Source organism: Dipodomys merriami, unplaced genomic scaffold (genome assembly GCF_024711535.1).
Source record: "Dipodomys merriami isolate MVZ:Mamm:240054 unplaced genomic scaffold, mDipMer1.0.p SCAF_319, whole genome shotgun sequence".
Taxonomy (NCBI): Eukaryota; Metazoa; Chordata; class Mammalia; order Rodentia; family Heteromyidae; genus Dipodomys; species Dipodomys merriami.
The window spans coordinates 615884-639203 of NW_027204704.1; the positions used below are offsets into that span (position 1 = coordinate 615884).

The 23320-nt window shown below is 44.8% G+C and overlaps 1 protein-coding gene across 1 annotated transcript in view; it reads left to right on the forward strand.

The window, feature by feature from the left end:
• The first annotated feature begins 1107 nt into the window (after positions 1-1107).
• LOC138841395 (zinc finger protein 182-like) overlaps positions 1108-23320 on the forward strand; it is a 146993-nt gene continuing 124780 nt past the window's right edge. Inside the window, exons 1-2 of the mRNA XM_070042064.1 lie at positions 1108-1269; positions 8028-8224. Coding sequence (XP_069898165.1) covers positions 1108-1269; positions 8028-8224 — 359 coding nt within the window. The remainder of the gene's footprint in view (positions 1270-8027; positions 8225-23320) is intronic.

Sequence of the window (23320 nt, forward strand, 5' to 3'; positions counted from 1 at the left end):
ACAGGCCTAAGAATGGGGACTTCAGTAACAGGAAGAGCCAGCATCCAAATCTAAGGGAGAACAGCAAACGGGGAGGAGACAGAACTCTCTACACAGTTCTAGATTGTTCTGTAAGGTCCTAGTGTGGTAGGCAGGTGAATGAATGTTCTCTTCATGGCCTTCATCACTCTGGCTGTTAGTGGACCCCCTTGGTGTGTATGCAGGTCCTTGGTGTGTATGTATGCAGGTCCTGGGGCTTGAATTCAGAGCCTGGACATTGACCTTGAGCTGTTTATGCTCAAGGCTAGCATGCTACCTTTTGAGGAACATCTGTGCTTCCAGCTTTTTAGTAATTAAAGGGAAATGAGTGTCTCATAGCTCATGCCTGTAATCCTAGCTACTCAGGGAGCTAAGATATGAGGATCATGGTTCAAAGCTAGCCCAAACAGGAAATTCCATGAGACTTTTATCTATAATTAACCAAACGATAACTAGAAGTGTTGCTATAGCTCCAAGTGGTAGAATGCTAGCCTTGAGCAAAAGAGTTCAGGAACACCTAGGTCCTGAGTTCAAGCCTCGGTACTGACTCCCTCCTACCCCCTGTAGTAACTCAAAAAAAGAAGTCTCACAAACTTTCATGCTCAGGTTGGCTTTGAACCATGATCTTCAGATTTCAGCCTCTGGAGTAGCTAAGATTACAGGTGTGAACCACCAGCATCTACCTCACTTGACTTTTCACTCAAGACAGCCCTCTACCACTTGAGACACAGCTCCACTTCCAGGTTGTTGTTGTTGTTTTTTTTTTGAGTAACTGGACGTAAGAGTCTGTTGGATTTTTCTTCCCAGGCTGACGTTAAACCATCATTCTCTGATCTCAGCCTCCTGAGTAGTGAGAATTACAGGTGTGAGTAACGAGCACCTGGCTACAGCTCTCTTCTTGTCCATTTTTCAGTCCCGCCAACCCCCCTAGCTTCCTGCCCTGGCTTTTCACTCCCTTGCTATCATTGGTGTTGATTGTCACTCCCTCCTATTTTGAATGAATCACTCAGTCTCTGGTCCTAGGAATCTACTGCAATGCTATTATGATGACTAGGGCAAACATAAGGAAATAAGCCAGGGATAGACAGTATGGAATCTGAGCCTGCTACCTCTTACATCTGCCACAGTATGAGTGATCTTGGGGCTTCTGATAATGCCACTGCCCTCTTGGAGACCTCCAAGGAGTTAGATGAATGCCCACTCACTGCAGGCATGCCAAGTCCTGGGGCGCAGGGCACTAAGGCTCCTCCTGTACTCCACTGCCACCACTGGGACTGTGAGAGGTCACCTCCGTCTTCTGAGCCTTCATTTCCTCCATAGTTCACAGACATTGTCCTTAAACCCTTGCATTCCAATCCCTTCTCCTTTCTCCTGGATCTTTGCCAGAAGTCTCATACTTATGATTTTTGGGCTTTGCTTTTGGCTAAGCCGATCTGTCTGGTGCCAGCCTGGAAATCACACCATTATCATCATCCTTTCTTCATAGAGAAGAGAATGAATGGGGATTAAAGGTTTGTGATGATGAGATGGGAAAATGGAGACCCAGTCTTTGAATCAGTTTGTTAAAGAATATTAAAAACATGGAAGTGGCGCTGTAGTTCAAGCAGTAGAGCACTCGCCTTGAGCTGAAGAGTGCAAGGACAGTACCAGACCCAGAGTTCAAGACCCACGACCGACAAAAAAAAAAAAAAAAAAAAAAAAAAGAATATTAAGAACAAGCCAGGCACTGGTTCCTGCCTGCCATTCAAGCAACTTAAAGAGGCTGAGATCTAAAGACCTTGGTTTGTAGTCAGCCTGGGCAAAAAAGCTTGTGAGATTCTTACCGACAATTAAGTTTTAAAAAGTCAGAAATGGGGGCTGAGAAGATGGCTTAGTGGTAAAGCGCTTGCCTTGCATGCCTGAGGCCCTGGGTTCGATTCCTCAGCACCACATAAGCAAAAAGAAAAAAGCCGGAAGTGGTGCTGTGGCTCAAGCAGTAGAGTGCTAGCCTTGAGCTGAAGAGCTGAGGGACAGCGCCCAGGCCCAGAGTTCAGGCCCCACGACCCGACCAAAAAAAAAAAAAAAGTCAGAAATGGAAGTGTGGCTTAAGTGGTAAATACCAGACTTGAGCAGAAAAGCTAAGCAAGAGAGCAAGCCCTAGTATCAGAGCACTCGCACATGCATGCGCACACACACACACACACACACACACACACACACACACACACACACACACACATACACACACAATAAAATGTGTTTTAAATACTGACCCATAAACCAGCACTTCTAGGTGAATCTATTCTTTTTTCAAAACCCTTGGCTAAGGCTTTGGCTTCATCAGCTTGAGGTCCCAGAATAAATAGCATCAACACTGAAGATCCCTAAAAAAGCCAAAGTAAGGACACCTGGTAGGAAATTTTGTATCCCACCAGGAAGGTTGAAGACACAGACCACAGTTTGTTAAAATAAATACTTAAATAAAAAGGGACGTGGATGTTGGTGGCTCATGCTCGTAATCCTAGCTACTTGCGGGGCAGAGATCTGAGGATCACTATTCGAAGCAAATCTGGGCAGAAATGTCTATGAGTTTCTTTCTTGCTTGCTTGCTTTCCTTTTTATTTTTTGCCAGTCTTGGGCCTTAAACTCTAGGTGTGGGCACTGTCCCTAAACTTTTGCTTAAAAATTGCGCTCTATCACTTGAGCCATATAGCCACATCTGGCTCTTTCTGTGATTGACTGGAGATAAGAATCTCCCGAACTTTCCTGCCTTTACTGGCTTTTAAACCCAGATTCTCAGATCTCTGCCTCCTGAGTAGCTAGGATTACAGGTGGGAGCCACCAGAATAGGCTGTCTGAGACTCTTATCTCCAGTTAACCACCAAGAAAGCTGAATGGAGGGCTGTGGTTCATGAGGTTGAGTGCTAGCATTAAGCAATAAAACCTCAGGGACAGGACCCAGACCTTGAGTTCAAGGCACAGGACCACACAAAAATAATAAAGAGAGAAGTAGCAAGGGGACAGCGGGAGGAGAGACTTACCATTCATCAAATACAATAGTCTAGAAGCTGACAAGGTGCTGACCCAAGTCACAACCAATCATCTATTTGAGGAAGCACAGTGACAACCAAGTAAATAAACAAATATGTGAAGCAACCATAGCAAGATCAACAGTGCAGGGCTTTAAAGGGGTCATTGTGAGTCAAATGCTGATGGCTCACACTGTTATCCTAATTACTCAGGAGGCTGAGGTTTGAGGATCCTGTTTCAAAGCCAGCCCAGGCACTAAAGTCCATGAGACTTTTATCTTCAATACACTACTCAAAAAAGCTGTGGCTCAGGTGGTAGAGCCTTAAGCTCAAGGACAGGACCCAGGCCCTGAGTTCAAGCCCCAGTCCTCAGACTTCAGCTTCCTGAGTAGATAGGATTACATATGTGAGCCACCACAGCCAGGCAACCTTTTACTATATATTATCTCATTTAATGCCCATGGCTGCCCCAATAGGAGGGCTCAGTCTGAAAGTATCAGTTCTCATTTACTTTCAGTCAATGATCAGGTCTGTTTTCCCACTGAAAGTAGTCTTGTCTCTGGGAGGAGGATAAAATTCCCTTGTTTGGTGCATCCTATATTACAAAAGCGATGAAAGGGGCTGGGAAGGTGGCTCAGTGGTAGAGTGCTTGCGTTGCATGCATGAGGCCCTGGGTTCCATTCCTCAGCACCACATAAGCAAAAAGAAAAAAGCTGAAGTGGCACTGTGCTTCAAGTGGTAGAGCGCTAGCCTTGAGCTGAAGAGCTGAGGGAGAGCGCCCAGGCCCAGAGTTCAGGCCCCATGACCAGAACCAAAAAAAAAAAAAAAAGTGATGAAAGTGCATGAGATTAAATCTGGGTTCTTAAAGTATTGTGGGGAAGCCTGGCCTGGTTTGCAACTTTGATTAAAAAGTGACTCTGGGAAGATAAAAGGAAAACAAAACACACCTCAAATCCAATTTCCTTCAGAGTACTCTAGGAAGCTAGTTGAAGAGAGGTGAAGGGGAGAGAGACTAAATAATTTCCTTCCTTTTATGACTTCGACTGCTATACTTCGCTCAAGCAGTAATTACTGAATACAATAGCTACAATGTACCTAGCTGGGGAAGGTCTCAGTTTACTTTCCCAAGGTGGAGAAGTATATGAGCTAAAATCTTCAGGTCTCAGCTTTACTTAGGCTGCTTGGCTCAGGGAAGAGGGGGACCTTTTCTGAAAATTCTTCTGTCCAGAAAGAGCTCTAGTTTATTCTCAATAAACAGTAGCAGGTGCTGCTAGAGATAAGGATGGTATAGAATAGATTGTGACCTAGGAGCTCACATCCTCAGGAGGGAGGCCCAAACTGAGACCTGCTCTGTGGAGAAATCAAAGAACTAGTGAGAAAATGAATATTTTAGGTCAGCAGGCAAGGGAAGGGGTTGCTGAGATAGAACTTCTGCTCCTGTTCCTGAGAAAATGGAGAGAACTACACAAAGGTTTATTTTTACGTGTGTGTGTGTGTGTGTGTGTGTGTGTGTGTGTGTGTGTGTATGCATGCCAGGGGGCTTGAACTCCAGGTCTCATGCCCTTGCTTAGCTTTTCGTGCAAGGCAGATCCTCTACCACTTGAGCCAAACCTCCACTTTGAGGTGTTTTGCTAGTTTATTGGAGATAGGAGTCTGTCAACTTTGTCTGCCCAGTCTGGCTTTTAACAAGTATCCTCAGATCTCAGCCTACTGAGTAGCTAGGGTTATAAGCAGAAGCCTTCAAGTATCCAGGTCCACACAAATGTTTAGAGAAGAAATTTCTAGAAGTTTGCAAAGGCCCTGCCTGATTTGTTAACTTCTTGGGTATTTATTTAGTTAGGAAAACAGCAAGATCAGCCTAACTAGGAGAAAAGCAAAAGGTGTAAATCGGTCATATCATATGGACCTTGCAGGCTGTAAGGATTCTTGTGGATTGTTAATGTGAAGGAAAAGTACTGGTGAGTCCCCACAGTTCACCTGGGGTTCTAGCCGCTCCTCTGGCTACTCTGTTACAGCAGTGTGCCCAATATAAAAGAACTATAATATTAGTCATTGCATCATTCACAGTAGTGGAAAGGTAGGAGCAACCCAAATGTCCATGGATGAATAAACAAAATGTGATCTATGCATCCAATGAAATACTATTCAGTCTTAAAAAGGAATGGCATTCGGACCCATGCTACATGAATGAATCTATATATTGTAAGTGAAATAAACCAGATATAAAAAACGACTATTTGTTTCCACATCCATAGTTAAACAATAGTAAAAATAAATAAATAAAAGTCAAATTTGCTGGGTACCCATGGGTCACATTTATAATACTAGCTTCTCAGTGGGCTGAGAACTGAGGATGGAGGCTTGAAGCCAGGCTAGGCAGAAAAATCTCTGGGGCTCTTAACCCAATTATACCAAAAAGTCAGAAGTAGAAGTGGGACTCAACAGTAGAATATCAGCCTTGCGCAAAAAAAATTCAACTTCGAGTGGAGAATGAGTCGGTCAGTGCGGGTGAGAAAGAGCAAGCTTTCTGGGTGCAACAGCACTGTGGCAGAGTAGAGCACACAAAGCCAGCCCTAGGCTGATGAGGAAGGGCAGAAAAGACAGCAGAAGTTTGATTACTTTTATTGGCCAGCCCTGTGGGTTGACCCCAGGGCCTGGGTCCTGCTCCTGACCCTCATTGTGCTTAAGGCTAGTGCTCTACCACTTGAGCCACAGCCCTGCCCTGCTTTTGGCTTTTTCTGAGTCTTTATTGGAAATAACACTTTCATGGACTTCCTGCCAGACTGGCTTCAGAGATTGATCCTCAGATCGCGACCTCCCGAGTAGCTAGGCATACAGGCATGAGCTACTACTTCCCCCCCATTTCATTAACTCTTGTGTGTCATCCCCAGGAATGTGCACTGGAACCAAGGTGACCCAAGCCTTCAGGGGAGCCCCAGACCCCGGGGGCTGAGCAAAGGTGCGACTCCAGCATTATCTCCAAAGCCCAAGGAACTCGATTCCAGTGACCATTAGCAGCAGCAGAGGAGGCAGGGATCAGACTGGAGTGCACTCCAACTGCACCAAAATGCACCAGGAGCACCAATGCCCAGGGAGCACCAATTAGCTCCCAACAACCCAACTCCGCCTCTTTCTCACTGCCCAGTGGGTGAGGGAGCTACCGAGGAGCAGGATGCACGGTCGCAGCTTCAGAAGAGGGACTGAATAACGCAAAAAATCATATATATATGTATATATATATATATATATATATAATGACAGCACCTAACAGCCATTTTTGCTTCTGTATGAATTGCTTTGTACTGGATGATTGTATGGTTTTTGTATGATTTTAACTGTGACTGGTTTTAGTTACTTAGTAGTGGAATGTCAGCCTGGGAGCCTAGAGTTGCTTAGTAAAAGACTTCAAAGGGTTTACAGCCCTGACCAAGGGGGCAAAGTCCTCAGAATTATCCCCACAGCTGCAACGCCCCTCCTGGAGGCTGAGGCAGTAAAGCCCTAGGGAAGAATTATAATGTTTTAAGAAACCTAAGCAACTCCATTTTTGTTTAACACTCCATCTCAGTTCTGCGACTTGACTCGTGATCCACTTTAGCCCCAATGCTAGGAATTTATGACAGAAAGCCATGCACAATTCTTGGAGCCATAGATGGCATTTGCTTAAGGCAGGTGTTAGCCCCCAAGTGGTGTTGCCCCCCACACACCTAGGACTAAGAGTTGTTAACCAACCCATTCTTCAGAGCCCGGGGCAAGGCATGCCATGCATTCTGTTGGTCCCGGTGTGACATAACCTTTTTCGGTCAAGCTATGGACAAAGGACATTTTTTCTGTAAAGGTCAACCAATCATTATTTGCCCAGTTTAGCTTGCTTTAAATGTAAATGTTAACCAATCATGTAATTTCTTATGTAAAAGTTCCTTAAAGTTGTTGGTTCAATACTATAAAAACGGCCCTGATTCTATGCTCAGGGCCTCTTAGCATCACTGGTTACCATGTGCGCGGAGGACCAAGCTCGAGCTTGCAATAAACTGGCTCTTTGTTGCTTGCATTGATCGTGGTCTCTGGTGGTCTTCTGGGGGTCCCCGAATTTCGGTATAACAGGACCTCTAATGTTGGACCCATAGTTGGCACCCAGATAGACTTGAATCTCCACGCGAAGGTGGAGGCGAGTGATACAAGCATTTGCTAGCAAGTGTAGAATAGGGAATCATGGGTCTGTGGTGGCTTCACAGTGCCCAACACTTGCATTGGCGGCACCAACTTACCCTGCAGCTGTGACTCAGTGGTATGGCCCAGCTTGCTAGTCAGGCAGCGGTGGAAATGCTATAGAGTCAGAGTGTGGACAGCGCCATTGCTGTCTTGGGTTTGGTTAGTTGTTGCCGCTGCCACCACGTGGACACACGGTCAGGTCTGACTGCCCATATTGGCCACATGGTGATTGTAGTGTCTGGAATCTAATCTTCATGCTGGGGGAGGAAAACCAGCCTCCCAGATGAGAGGCGTGCCCGGATCCCTGGAGGCAGGGGTGGGCACTTGGCTGATAGGTTATTGAACCTGTCAGTCCAATGCCTGGGACTGGGAATTTCCGGTGGATCTGCCCGTGCTCGGATCTTTTTAGGCCAGGTGGTGGGCGTGTCCGGATCCCTGGGGTGAGCACTTGGCTGATAGGTTATTGAACCTGTCAGTCTAATGGCTGGGACTGCGAATTTCCGGTGGATCTGCCCGTGCTCTGATCTTTTTAGGCCCGGACCAGCTTAAGTCTTGCCACGTGTGTCTCCCTAGTGGAGTGCTGGGTCCTGTCTCATCTCTGGTCATCATGCCATGGTAATTCAGATCTCCATGGAAGCTGAATTGCCTTGTTGGTATTGGTTTTATTTCTTTCCTCTTTAGCATGTTTGCTAGCTGGGTTATGTGTATTTGGGGGGCTGTGGGCCTTTGTAACAACGGGCGGCCTGCAGCCTGTTAACTGTGTAATAAAGACTCCAGTATTTCATATTCCAGAATGTGGCTTCAGGGATAGCTCACAACACAGCTAGTGCGGAGCAGGGCTGCCGGGCTCTGAAGGGGCTTTTTCAGGCGGTGGTACTGGTGGCCCTGGTCTTCCTGCCCAATGTGGGGCCATGGGCTTTGGACCGTGAGAGGCAGCTCGGTGGCACCCGTGGGGGTTCAGAAAAAGTGCTGGTTCTAGCTGCGGGCAGGTGAGTGCCTCGGTCCGGTATGGCATGGAATGCTGCGCCCCCCCTTCTCCAAATACTTTTCTACTGCCCCTTCTTGCTCCTTCTCCTCCTGTCGGAGTCCTCAGAGGCAGCAGGGGGAACATCTGCACTTTTTCCTGCTTTTTTTCCCCAGATGGGGCAAATTGAGTTTCCAAGGATGAAAATGTGTCTACTCAATTGAGTCAGAATTAGAACCCAGGGCCCTTGGTGCCCCAGTCTGGGACTCTTATTTCAAATTTCCATGCTTTACAGTCAGTCCTCCTTTCTGTTGCCCTCTCTCGTCCCCTGACCTCATCCAATGTTCTCTATCTGGAGAGAACCCTGTATCCCAGGGTGTGATGCCTTCTGTAGGACTGGTTCCCTCCTCATCTCTGCTCTCCTCCCTCATCCCCACCCCCACCTCACCTGATCCTGTTGTTTCTGCTCAGGTCAGTCCCTTTTTCATTTTACCATTTGCACAGGGGCCCCTGGGCCTCCCTGCTCCCCTCTCCCTATTTGGCTTTCCCCATTCCTATTTTTTTCTCAGATCCTGTGGATTCCTTGGGGAGTGAGTGCAGAGAACCTCTTGGAGCTTCAGGTGCCTTGGATAGGGTGAAAGGTGAGTTTCTGGTTCCTGAGGAACTTGCCACCTTTAACTCTCCAGGAGTATGGAAGTGTCCTGGTGGAGGGATCCCCCAAAATGTCCCAAAGCACAATTCCTTGAGGGTAGAATGCCACATGCCTTCCTCCTCTCCTCTGAATTGACGGGACTTGGTATTTTTTGCATTTCAAACTGTGATCATTTTTGTTATTGCCTTTTTGAAACTTAATCATGTACCTGTACCTGTGTACATGCATTAGGCTAAATTTGCATTTTTCTGTGTGTGTGTGTGTGTGTTCAGATCCTGGGACTTGAACTCAGGACCTGGGTGCTGTCCTTTAGTGTTTTTCACTCATGGCCCGTGCTCTGCCGCCTGATCCACAGCTCCACTTCTGGCTTTTTGGTGGTTCATTGGAGATAAGTCGTACAGATTTCACTGGCTTAGAACAAGGATTCTCATATTTCAGCCTTCTGAGTAGCTAGGATGGCATGTGTGAACCATTGGCACCTGGCTTTGACTGCTCCCTCACATCATTCCAACTCCCTTATCTCCTAGCAAGTCTATGGATACTTAAATTGCTTCCTATAGTGGGGCATTTCAGATTTGCTTATGGGATTTTTCCTGGTCCCATAAGAAGTGGGTAATTTGTGTATCAGGATCTGACTTGACTGACTGTTGGCTGGACTCAAAGGAAGAGGCTGAATTTTTTTTTGTTGGGGGGGGGTCCTGTCGTGGGGCCTGAACTCTGGGCCTGGGTGCTGTCCCTCAGCTCTTCAGCTCAAGGCTAGCACTCTACCACATGAGCCACAGCGCCATTTCCAGCCTTTTTCTTTTTGCTTATGTGGTGCTGAGGAATGGAACCCAGGGCCTCATGCATGCAAGACAAGCCCTCTACCACTGAATTTTTGAGGTTGATGCTTTTCCTTTCTCCTCAGTCTCTGGCTGGTCTCTGGCCATTCTGGTGTGTTGAGTACAGAGGGCTCTTTGCCACAGGGCTAATCAAATGGAGATTAGCAAATGCTCTAGTTAATACCTTGAGGTTAACTTGGCAGCTAGAAGTATGTCCTGTAGCAGTTAATTGCCCTTGTCAGTGTTTGAATTGTGTGAGTTGTGTGTCTTCTGTATTTTGCATATGCCGGACCCTCTGCCTTTCATACATGTGTCAGAGTCAGAAAGACAAAGACTTAAATGAAACTGTTGCTTCCTAACAACCACAATGGAACTGGGAATGGAGGGAGCCTCTGTAGCATGTGCAGTGGAGTGGGGAAAGGAGGTGAGCCACAGATAACCTAGCCCGGATCTCTCTTTGAGACCTCTCCTCTTTCCCAACTTCATATGGGAACTGGAGGAAAGCTGGTAACCAGGGCTGCTAACACTAGCCCAGAGCCAGCAGGCAGGGTTAAGCTCCAGAGCTACTAATTCTAGCCCAGGGCCTGCAGGCAGGGTTAAGCTCTCCTCAGCAGGGATGATTAGCAGATCTGGCCTTATCCTGGAGGAATGGAGCTGGCAGCAGGGGAGGTTCAGGAGCCTCTAGAGAAGCTCACCCCCACTTCAGGGTGATGGGTCCTAGGTATGAGCCTAGCTCCAGGGTCTCTCAGTGGGCTCTGGCCTTATGGATTACCAGAGTGCTAGTTAATAAAGGAATATAGTTAGTTAGCTGGGCACCAGTAGCTCATGCCTGTAATCCTAGCTACTCAGGAGGCTGAGAACTAAGCTCATGATTCAAAAACAGCCTTGGCAGAAAAGTCTGAAACTTTGCTCTCCTATTAACTACCAAAAAGCCACAAAGTGGATCTATGGCTCAAATGATAGGAGCACAGAAGCTCAGGGACAGGATCCAGGCCCTGAGTTTAAGCCCTAGGACCAGTCCCCAAAATAAAACAGAACTGAAACACAAAGTTACTCTGTGCTATGGCTGGCAATTCTAGGTGCTAGTAGGACTCTCATTCCAGAAACCTATAAGGAAACTAGGGTTCTGTGGGGCTTGAACTTGTTTAAGATCCCTACCATGAGCTAGATTACCATTGGCCTTCCTGGACTTGTGCCCAAGGCTATCTAATTATTGGGCATGTACAGCCTTTTAATTTAACTTTCATTTCCTTGCAAGTGAGCTGCGGCTAAAGTGGTAAGAGCATCAGCCTAGAGAGAAAAGGTTATGAGAGAGCACACAGACCCAGACTTCAAGCTCCAGCACTGGCACAAATAAACGCACTCTCTTTTCCACCTATATGAGCCATGGAGAGACTGGTGTTGGAGTGAATGCAGTTGTGCTCCTTTGCCTACTAACTAGTGGGTCTTTCTGTACTTTATAGTGCCAGCTGTGGCTTGAAATCATGGCCTGGGTACTATAAACTGAGCTTTTTTGCTCAGTTCTACCACTTGAGCTACAGCTCTAATTCTAGGTTTTTAGGTGGCTCATTGGAGGTAAGAGTCTCATGAACTTTCCTGCCCAGACTGGTTTGACCCATGATTTTCAGATCTCGGCCTCTCCTGAATAGCTAGGATAACAGATGTGGGCCACCAGCACCTGGCTTAGCTGGCTAAAATGCAAAAACCACCTGGAGGCAGCCCCAGAGACTTGGATTTAGTTGGTCAGGTTGGGGCTGGCACTATGCTGTGTGTCTGTGTCTGTGTGTCTGTACGTGCTTGTGTAGTTGCCTAAACACAGGACCTCATATTCTATTTTGTTGTTGTTGATGCTGGGGTTGAACTCAGGAACTAGGGAAATATCCATGAGAGTCTTTTTCTCAAGGCTACCACTGAGCCACAGCTCTATTTCCAGCTTTTTCTGAGTAATTTACTGAAGATAGAATTTCATGGAGTTTTGTGCCCAGGCTGGCTTTGAACTGTGATCCCCAGCATCCTGAGTAGCAGCAGCAAGGATTACAGGTATGAGCCAGCAGGTCCCAGCTCATATTTGTAAAGAAGGATGAGGTAGTGATTATCTTTTATCATAAAGCTTGCCTCTGGGCATAAATAGTTTGTGTACTACTTGTTGTTGTTATTGTTGTTATCACGTCAGAGGTGGGGATGGAACTCAGGACCTTGTACTTATCAGGACAGACTTCTCCAAGAGCTAAATCCCCAGCCCCACCTCATATTTTTTATTGTTTTTTTTCCCCTCACAATTGGTGCTCTACCAGATGAGCCCCATCTCTATTTCTGTTTTATGTTTTTGATTTTTTTTCTTGTTAATTGGAGGTAAGAGTGTCAGACTTGCCTGCCCAGGCTGGCTTTGAACTGCAATCCTCTCATCTCAACCTCAGGAAGTAGAATGGTGGGCTTCCAGAGGCTGGGAAAAGGCATGGATGGGTGCTGCTAATTAATAGGTACCCAATTTCAGTTTGGGATACTGAGAAAGTTCTAGAAGTTGGTATCAGTGAGGTTGCTTGAAATGTGACTGTACTTAAAGCCACTGAAGTGTATACTTCTACTTGGTTTGTATAGCATGTTTTATGCTATACTTATTTTCACACAATGAGAGAATAATTAACATTGCAGCCAGAGAGGGGCTGGACAAGAAGGGTTGGCAGGAGGTGTAAAGTTCACTCATCAGTTTCTCACCACCAAATATCTGTTGTTGGACCATTTGTGCTGGGCCTGTGCCAAGTTGGAACAAAGGCAGTGGGTGGTTGCTTGGAACTGGTGGTCTATTATTTGAGCCACACTTATACTTCTGGCTTTTTGCAGGTTAATTGGAGATTAATCTCTCAGATTTAGCTGCCATGGCTGGCTTTGAACTTAACATACTATCTTAAACTCATGAGTGGAACCTGCTCTCTCTTTTTTTTTTTTTTGTCAGTCATGGGGCTTGGGCGCTGTCCTTGTGATCTTCAGCTTAAGGCGAGCGCTCTACCCACTTGAGCCACAGCACCACTTCTGGTTTTCTAGTGGTTTATTGGAGATAAGAGTCTCATGAACTTTCCTGCCCGGGCTGGCTTTGAACCGTGATCCTCAGATCTCAGATCTCAGCCTCCTGAGTAGCTAGGATTACAGGCATGAGCCACCAGCTCCCGGCCTGCTCTTTTTTGTTGTTGTTGTTTTTGGTTATCAGGCTTAAACTCAGTGCCTGGGCACTGACCCTGAGCTCTTCTGCTTAAGGCTAGTTCTCTACCACTTCGATCCACTGCACTACTTTTGGTTTTCTGGTGATTAATTAGAGATGAGAGTCTCACAGACTTTGCTGCTCATTAGCCTTGAACCTCAATCCTCCGATCTCAGCCTCCTGAGTAGTTAGGATTACAGGCAGGAGCCCCTGCACCTTGCTGGAGACCTGCTCTTCTATGAGGGAAGGGGCTCGGATTATCTCCATTTTACAGATGTAGAAACAGAGGCAAAAAAATTAAAATGACTTGTCTATGATGTCATGAGTTAGTAAATGCCAGAGCTGGGACTTTTATCTTTTAGCAAAGCTCACCCTCAAATAATACTCCATTTGTGTGTGGCCTTTGTCATCCCATCATATTCCTGTACCAAGGAATCAACACCCACAGGTGTGATTAAGAACATGGCCCTGTCTGGTGAGGAGAGTGCCTGCGTTCGAGTCTCATGTTCACTATTGAATTTGGATTGAGATGTTTGTATGGCCAAGATTCAAGTTTTATGATCTTGGCCCTGGCCAATCATTTGTTCTGTGTTCCAGTGGCCAGGTCTGTAAGACTAGGATAATTTATTACCAAGTTCACCCATTAAAGTCAGCTTTATAGTTCATTTGAGTGAAGATGGCAACCTTGGGCTGAGTATCTCATTCAGTGGTATTCTGTACATTTTTAGCATGGTGGGAAGGAGGAGGGAGGTGAGGATAGAGGAAGAAGAACCAAGAGGAAGAGGTAGAGGTGGAAGTTGGCCAGGTATCAGTGTCTGGAGCCAGAAATCCTAGTTACTCAGGGGGCTAACATCTGAAGATGATAGTTCAAACCAGCCAGTACAGGAAAGTCTAAGATTTTTTTGTTGTTGTTGTCAGTCATGGGGCTTGAACTCTGGACTTGGGCGCTGTCCTGCACTCTTCAGCTCAAGGCTGAGCGCTTTACCACTTGAGCCACAGCGCCACTTCCGGTTTTCTAGTGGCTTATTGGAGATAAGAGTCTCAAGGACTTTCCTACCTGGGCTGGCTTTGAACCTTGATCCTCAGATCTCAGCCTCCTGAGTGGCTAGATTTACAGGCGTGAGCCACAAGTACCTGCCAAGATTTTTATCTCAAACTACTCAGAAAAGATTGGAAGTGGAACTGTGGCTCAAGTGGTAAAGTACTAGCCTTTTTTTGTGTGTGTGGGGTCTGGTCCTGGGGCCTGGGCGCTGTCCCTCAGCTCTTCAGCTCAAGGCTAGCACTCTACCACTTGGGTCCCAGCGCCACTTCTGGCTTTTTTCTTTTTTGCTTATGTGGTGCTGAGGAATCGAACCCAGGGCCTCATGCATGCAAGGCAAGTGCTGTACCACTGAACAACCTTCCCAGCCCCAAAGCACTAGCCTTCATTGAACACAAAGAGGCTCATGGACAGTGCTCAGGCTCTGAGTTCAAGCCCCAAGACTAGCGAAAAAGTAAGAGACAAAAGTAGAAAAGATAGGGTTTTGTGTTAGTAATATAGTTTGTTGTTGCTGCGACAAAATACTTGACAGAAATAACCTAAAGGAAAAAGGATTTCTTTTGCTTCATGTCAGAGGCAATCTTGGCAAAGCAGAACAACTCATGGTAGCCAGGGAGTTAGGGGAAGGGGTAAGAGTGGGAAAGAGAATGCCTGCCTGCATTGCAGTATTCTCTCCCCCACCCTACTTTAATTTCATATGGCAAGCCTGCCTATGGAATGGTGTGACCTATATGCAGGAGAGATTCAGTTAATCTGATATCCAGCCCAACCCCCCCCCACACACAAAGGCATGCTTTACTCATCAGCTGGATGCATCTAAACCAATCGATCTCAATTAAGTTCATCCTCAAGATTTAACCATCACAGATGTCAGCTTCATTTGCCTCCAGATTTACCTTACTTGTTCTCTCACAACTCACCTATAATTTGTCATTGTTGGGTTTTGTTTTGTTATGTTTTGTTGGTTATGGGGCTTGGGCCTGGGCTCTGTCCCTAAGCTCTTCAGCTTAAGGCTAGCACTCTACCACCTGAGCCACAGTGCCACTTTGAGTTTTCTGAGTGGCTTATTGGAGATAGGAGTCTCACAGACTTTTCTGCCTGGGTTGGCTTTGAACTATGATCCTCAGATCTCAGCCTCCTGAGTAGCTAGGATTACAGGCATGAGCCACCAGCACCCAGCTTCATTGTTGGTTTTTTTTAAGCACTCTTAAACTACTATGTGTGTGTGTGTGTATGTATGCACCTGCAGGCATGTGTACACATGCTGATACTGTGGCTGGAACTCAGCCTCTGTGAGTGAGTTCTTCCTTTTGTATTCAAGATAAGGCTGATGCTACTACTTGAGCCATGCCTCCATTTTGGTTTTTTTAGGCCAGGCTCAAGTGGCTCACACTGTAATCCTAGCTACTCAAAAGGCTTGATATCTGATGTTGAGGTTCAAAGCCAGCCAGAGCAGGGCTTTTATCTCCAATTAGCAACCTACTGTGATTTAAAGTGGTAGACCACTTGCCCTGAGGAATAGGAGTTCTGGTGGGTACAGCAACCAGGCCCTGAGTTCAAACTCCACAAACAACAACAAAAAAACCCCTGAAAACTCTCATGAACTTTCTTGCCTGACCTGAGCTGACTTTGAAACGTGATCCTTAGATCTGAGGCTCCTGAATAGCTAGGATTACAGGTGTATGTGAGCCACTGGCACCCAGCTTTTAAATTCTGAGATAATGGATGTTCCTAAAATTGCCAGAACTTTTTGCCTTGAATGGAGCCTGCAAGATGCAGAACAGGGTCAAAGCTGGGTGTAGAGTGGCTCTGCCCAATGGAAAGGGCAGAACTGATCATCTTTGCAAGCTGAGTGGCTTAGACAACAGTTGTTAACCCTCCCCTGGGGTCCACATCGGTCAGACCTTGGGGCCTTCCAGAGCAGCTCTGTAAGTCACAGGGGGGATGTTGTATATAGAGTTATTCAGTCAACTAATCCAGTAAACAAGATCAGCAGGACCTAGCTGGATTTATGGATTGCCAGAGGGCCTTTCACTGAAGGAGATGTGCCTGCTTGTGGCTCTTCTGCTCACCACTGGCCAAGCTTGAACTCAGTATCTGAACACTGTTCCTGGGCTCTTTGGCTCCAGACTGCTACTCTACCACTAGAGCCATAGCTCCATTTCTGGTTTTCTGGTGGTTAATTGAAGATAAGAGTCTTAATGGACTTTCCTGCCCAGGTTGTCTTTGAATTGTAATCTTCAGATCTCAGCTTGCTGGGTAGCTAGGATCACAGGTATGAGGTACCAGCTCCCAGCCATTTTTTTTTTTGAGCCCAAGTTTTTCTGTTTGTAGAATAGTGATGTTCTGAGTACATTTGAAGTATTGTTATTTTGTGTTTCTGTGTGTCTGTGTCTAATGGTCCTGGGGCTTGAACTCCAGGCCTGAGTACTCTCCCTAAGCTGTTTTTTTTTTGTTTGTTTTTGTTTTGTTTTGTTTTTTTGCCCAAGGTTAATGCTCTACCACTTGAGTCTAAGCTCCATTGCTGGCCTTTTGGTAATTAGTTGAGTAGCTAAGAAACAGGCCTAAGCCACCAATGAGAAAGGTACATTTTACCAAAACAAATATGCTTACATCCAAAACAAGAATACACATGTCATGTCAGGTACCCATGGTTCATGTCTGTAATCGTAGCTCCTGTGTGAGCCCTGTGACAGGCTCTACCTTTTAACAGCAGTCATTTTTCCTCACTTACTTACTGTCTCCAGAATTCTTTCATTAGCTGGGCACCAGTTGCTCATGCCTGTAATCCTCACTACTAAGGAGGCTGATATCTGAGGATCACAGTTCAAATCCAGCTTGGGCAGGAAAGTCCCTGTGAGACTCTTAGTTCCAATGAACCACTGTAAAACTGGAAGTGGAGCTTTTTGGCTCAAGTGGTAGAGTGCTAGCCTTGAGAACAAAAACTCATGGATAGCACCCAGATCAAGATTTTAAACCCCAGGACCAGAAAAAAAATTCCTGCATTGTGCAGAAGTGACAGTACATACCACTAATCAATACTTAGAGGATTGAGTGTGATTAAGATTCCTTCCTAAGCCAGGGAACAGTGGTTCACGTCTATAATCCTAGCTACTCAGGCAGCTGAGATCTGATAGTCAAGGTTTAAAGCCAGCCTGGGCAGGAAAGTCTGTGAGGCCCTTATCTCCAATTAACCACCTTTTGAAAAGCCAGAAATGGAGGTGTCACTCAAGTGGTAGATCACTAGACTTAAACAAAAGATCAAGGAGGGGGCCCAGACCTTGACTTCAAGCCCCAGAATTGGCACACATGCACAATTTTTTCCTATGGTCTCTGTTCTCTTGGCCTCTGCATGCAGGCCATGAAGCATGGCTGGTGTAGATTCAGAACCACTGCTGCCTTGGTGGGTGCCAATGATGCCCATTGAGCAATGCCCTCTGACCCTTTTACCATTTCCATGGCTCTGCTCCTCAGCCCTCAACACCTGTGGCTTTCTTTAGAGGAGAAAGCAAAATAGAGGGATGACCAAATGGATTAGGGCAGCAGGAGGAGATTGTTCACTGCAACTCAAGGCTCTCCAAGTTCAGGTTTGCACAGAACCCCATATCACCCCGTTATACTTTGCTTCTGCTGCTGATCCCCTGGAACATCATACACCTTACATATAATCATTTCATGGACTCCCTGGAAACCTTGAGGAAGCATCACTCCTTCATTGCTGTCTGTTCTTCTCTGTCCACATACTGACTTCACTGAGTATATCCCTCTTCCCCAGCATTCCTTCAGTCTCCATGGAAGTGCATTGAAGGGACATAGGCATGTAAATGAGAGTCACTGTCTGACAGATCTATCGTGTGTGTGTGTGTGTGTGTGTGTGTGTGTGTGTGTGTGTGATTCCTAGGGTTTGAACTCAAATCTGGGTGATGCCCCTGAGTTTTTTGGCTCAAAACTCGTGCTCTACCGGGTGCTGGTGGCTCACGCCTGTAATCCTAGCTACTCAGGAGGCTGAGATCTGAGGATCACTGTTCAAAGCCAGCCCGGGCAGAAAAGATTGTGAGACTCTTATCTCCAATAAACCACCAGAAAACCGGAAATGGTGCTGTAGCTCAAGTGGTAGAGTGCTCGCCTTGAACTGACGAGCTGAAGGACAGCGCCCAGGCCCAGAGTTCAAGCCCCACGACCGACAAAAAAAACAAAACAAAACAAAACAAAAAACAAAAAAAAACTCGTGCTCTACCACTTGAGCCACAGCTCCATATCCAGGTTTTGGGTAGTCGATTGTAGATAAGATTCCACTTGCTTTCCTTCCCAGGCTGTCTTTGAACCATGATCCTTAGATCTCAGCCTCCTGATTCAGCTAGGTTTACATGCATGAGCCACCAGTGCCTCTCCCTAAGCTTTTTAAATTTACCTTCAAGGTCACTGAAAGCCCAAGAGTTCTTCAGACAATCTGACAACTCTCCAGGAATCAGAACTGTCCTTGATTCTCTGCCCTCATGAGGGCGCTCTGAGTATTTGGATACAAGGAAATGTGCCATTTGACAATTATCATTGTTGTGTACATTTTCCCTCTATAAATTTAGGTGAAAAATACTGAGTTACAATATTCGTGTTCTCCATGGTGTTTAAATATGTAAATGAATGTTAGAATACAAATGCTCAGTGGAGTCCTAGGATATCTTTGCTTTAGTAGAATAATAGATCATACATCTCTAAGTGTATTTGAGTAATGGCTAGTTTTAGTGAAGATGTGACTTTTTGATTATTCAATTATTTTTGTAGGAACATCAGTTTTTATTAATTCTGTATGTACATTAATGGAGAAATGAATTGCTTTTGTACTATCTGTTAGGGTATATTAGACTTTGCAAGAGAACCATGCAAACATCCAGGTACAAAGAACAAAGAAAGTATTATTGACAGCAGTGGAACTGGCAAGACCCCTTCTCACAAGTGAAGAATGAGAAGAAGTGCCGGCTATTGTTTGCGGTGACCTATAAAACTCGGGGCTAGGAGGTGGAAACCCCAGTGTGGACATGTGGACCAAGGGATCCATCATGGTGGACTAGGATTTATGGCTGCTTACCCAAATAGTAGATAAGGGGCTCTGCAGCTGCCCAGACCTTAAGGTCACTCTAGGGAGTTCTTGCTGCCCTATATCGTAGTAGCTACCCCAGAAGAGTGCCATCTCAAGATAAAGGGGGCTTGGAGGGAGGCTGATTATTTTTTTTTTTTTTGTCGGTCATGGGGCTTGAACTCTGGGCCTGGGCGCTGTCTCTCAGCTCTTCAGCTCAAGGCAAGCGCTCTACCACTTGAGCTACAGCGCCACTTCCAGTTTTCTGGTGGTTTATTGGAGATAGGAGTCTCACGGTTTCTCCTGCCCGGGCTGGCTTTGAACCACGATCCTCAGATCTCAGCCTCCTGAGTAGCTAGGATTACAGGCGTGAGCCACCAGCGCCCGGCACGGGAGGCTGATTATTAACTGCCTAGTGTTGACCAGGAAGGGAGCATGCCAAGCTGTGGAAAAGGGAAGGAGCATGCTTAGCTATGGGAAAGAAGCTTATTGGGCTAACAGTATCTAGCAACTAAGGACTGTGGATTTGTCTTTAGTGGAGAGTTTGATGCTTTACTTGAGACATAAAAGATTCTTCTCCCATAAGAAGGCCTTTCCTCCCATGTATAATGTTTCGAGCAGGAAAATTTCAGTAAAATTACACAGGTTCTTTCCTGACTACCTCATTTGCCTTCTCTCCCAGCCATGCTTCCTGCATCTTCTGTTCATTGTCAACAGCAAGAAAGAATGAAAGACTCTCTGGTGAGTTGCATTTTATTTCTCATTTTGTATTACATTCCATCTTATGAACTTAAAAGTGTCCAAGATTTAAAAACAGAAAAACAGATCCAGCTTCAGGAACATGTTCATAAATCACATAAAGATGGCTATTAGGTTTAGCATATTATAAAATCTGACATTCTGTCTATGTTAAGTGCAGATTTGCTTCACCTTGTTTCTAGTTTTTCTTATGTAAGAAAAAGTATTCACACTGTTACGTGATTCAGTAACCTAGAGGAGGTGATATCTAATGGAAGATGAAGGTTCCCTAGCAACTTGTCAGAGATCCCATCCTCATAAGTAACATTGAACTATCTTAATGAAGTCTTTGGTCACACACACCTTTGAATGTTTTAGAGGACTGAGTAAGTAAGCAATATGTACTTAAATTACTCTTCATACCTTATTGGACTGCTTCATGGTCATTTTCTTACTTGAAACTTAGGCTATAGGCGATGATACGGTCTATGATTTTTCTAGAAATCCCTCTATTTTTTCTAAGGTGTCCTCACAAGATTCCCCCCTCCCCCTACTATTTTGTTTCAATCTTTGTTTTCTGCTCTCTAGCTTTGCTTATTTGTATTTTTCTTTATGTATCTATTTTTCTTTCTGTATTTTTTTTCTCCCAGCCTGTCTTTCCTCCATCTGTCTCTCACTTTTTACTTTTCTTCGAATGCTGTGTCTGGGAACTAGTTTTTCTTACAAATTTTCCTTTGCTGCATTGGCTCTTAGAATTGACATTTTTCTTATGGTTTGATTTTTCCGTATTCCCTTTGAAGACAGGTCTTGCTATGCAGTCTAGCTTGCTCTTGAAATTTTATGTAGCCTAGGCTGGCTGGTAATCCCAAATTCAGAGAGTATAGGTATATTCCATCCTTTTTGGCTACATTAACCATTCATTACATATGGCCACATTGTTTTATGGTTATGCCTTCCATCCATCTACAGCATTTTTTACCTTCCATAAATGAAGCTGTAAAAATCATTAAATACACAGCTCCTACCAGTCTTTGGAACCATTATAGTTACTGGGTCTGTGAGTTTGTTGATCCATGGAAGAGCAGTAAGGGAAATCATAGCATGGCTGATACTTGATGCCTGGTGTATTTTATTTAGCTTATTGTATTCAAGATTTATCCCTGCTGTAAAATGTATTAAAGTTTTCTTCCTGTTAAACACATTTATCTATTCTTTCCAGGCTTCTGTCTTTTGGTTATTGTGAGTAGTTGTTGTGTAGTGATTCTCCAAATATTTGTTCTAGTCCCTGCTTTCACTTCCATTGGTATAAATCTAGAAATAGAAGTGCTAGACCATATTCCTATGTAATTCTTTTTTTTTTTAATTGTATTTTATTTTATTTGAGAACATACTGTACAGAGGGGCTACAATTACATGGGCAGGATAATGCATACGTTTCTTACCAAGCATTGCAGCCTCCTCGTTTGTTTACCCTTCACTTCCCTTCCCCGCCTCCCCCCTCCCCCCACCCAATTTTACCCCCCTCCCCTCACCCTATTATACCCCCCTCCCCCCCCCCACACTGACATTGTAAGGCTGGTTTTGACATGACATTTTGTACTTCTCATTGTTGCAACAGGTCCACCTGAATCCTTAAACGACTTGTTTGTCCCCATCTCCTCCACATGTTATACTGACATCAAATATACTGAAAGCGGGGGTTACACTGTGGGGGAGGGACATACAAAGCAACAAAGAAATAATCTTGTAAATGCATTAGAAACACATGCATGAAAGAAACGAAAACATTAAAATACATATTTAAGGGTTCATTTTCCTAACATCACATTATCTGACCTTTTCCACTTGACTCATACCTATACTAGATATTGCAAATAAGGGAAACCATGGGACCTATGCTTCTTTGGGCCTGGCTTACTTCACTTAATATAATTTTTTCCAAACCTTTCCATTTCCTAACAAATGGGGAAATGTCATTCTTTCTGATGGAGGCATAGAATTCCATTGTGTATATATACCACATTTTCTTGATCCATTCATCTACTGAGGGGCATCTGGGTTGGTTCCATATCTTAGCTATGGTAAATAATGCTGGAATAAACATAGTTGTGCTGGTAGCTTTAGTGTGGTCTTGTTTGTAAACATTTGGGTAAATGCCCAAAAGTGCGATTGCTGGATCATAGGGGAGATCTATGTGAAGTCTTTTGAGGAACCTCCATACTGCTTTCCAAAGTGGTTGAACAAGTTTACATTCCCACCAACAATGAAGTAAGGTTCCTTTCTGTCCACATCCCCTCCAGCATCTGTTGTTGTTAGAGTTCTTGATTTTTGCTGTTCTAACTGGAGTGAGGTGATATCTCAATGTTGTTTTGATTTGCATTTCTTTTATGGCTAGGGATGTTGAACATTTCTTCATGTGTCTATTGGCCATCCTTCTTTCTTCTTCAGAGAAGCTTCTCTTTAAGTCTTTCGCCCACTTATTTATTGGGCAGTTGTTTCTTTGAGGATTTGTTGTTGGGGGGTTTAATTTTTTGAGTTCCAAGTATATTTTAGATATGAGACCCTTGTCCGTTGTATGGCTAGTAAAGATCTTCTCCCAATCGGTGGGCTTTCTATTGATCTTGCCAGCTATGTCATTTGCCCTGCAGAAGCTCTGCAATCTTATGCAATCCCATTTGTCCAACCTTTCTTTGATTTGTTGTGCTTCCGGGTCTCTATTCAGAAAATTTCGACCTGAGCCAAGGAGACCTAGCGTTTCTCCTATTCCATCCTGTAATGTTTTCAGAGTGTCTGCTTTGAGTTCAAGGTCTTTGATCCATTTGGAGTTGATTCTGGTGCAGGGTGATATATAAGGATCTAGCTTTAGTTTTCTACATGTAGTTAACCAATTTTGCCAGCACCATTTACTGAAGAGGCTGTCTTTCTTCCATTCTATTGTTTTAGCTTCCTTATCGAAGATTAGATGGCTATAGGTGTGTAGGTTCATTTCTGGGTTTTCAATTCTATTCCATTGGTCCTGAGGTCTGTTCTTATGCCAATACCAAGCTGTTTTGATTACTATGGCTTTATAGTAGAGTTTGAAATTTGGTATTGATATTCCTCCAGCAGTGTTCTTTCCGTTGAGGAGCGTTTTTGCTATTCGGGGTCTTTTATTGTTCCATATGAATTTTTGGATTGCCTCCTCTATTTCCTTGAAGAATGAGGGTGGAATTTTGATAGGTATCGCGTTGAATTTGTAGATAGCCTTGGGAAGTATTGCCATTTTCACGATGTTAATCTTGCCAATCCAGGAGCAAGGGAGGTTTTGCCATTTTTTAAGTTCTGTGTTGATTTCCTTTTTCAAGATTTTAAAGTTTTCATCATAGAGGTCCTTCACTTCTTTGGTTAAGTTAATTCCTAGGTATTTTATTTTTTGTGGGGCTATTACAAATGGAGTTGCTTTCCTAATTTCAGCCACACTTTTCTCATTGTTGGCATATAGAAAAGCCATTGATTTTGGGGGGTTAATTTTATAACCTGCTACTTTGCCAAAGTTTTGAATCAGCTTGAGTAATTTGGGAGTGGAGTCTATGGCATTCTTTAAATACAAGATCATGTCATC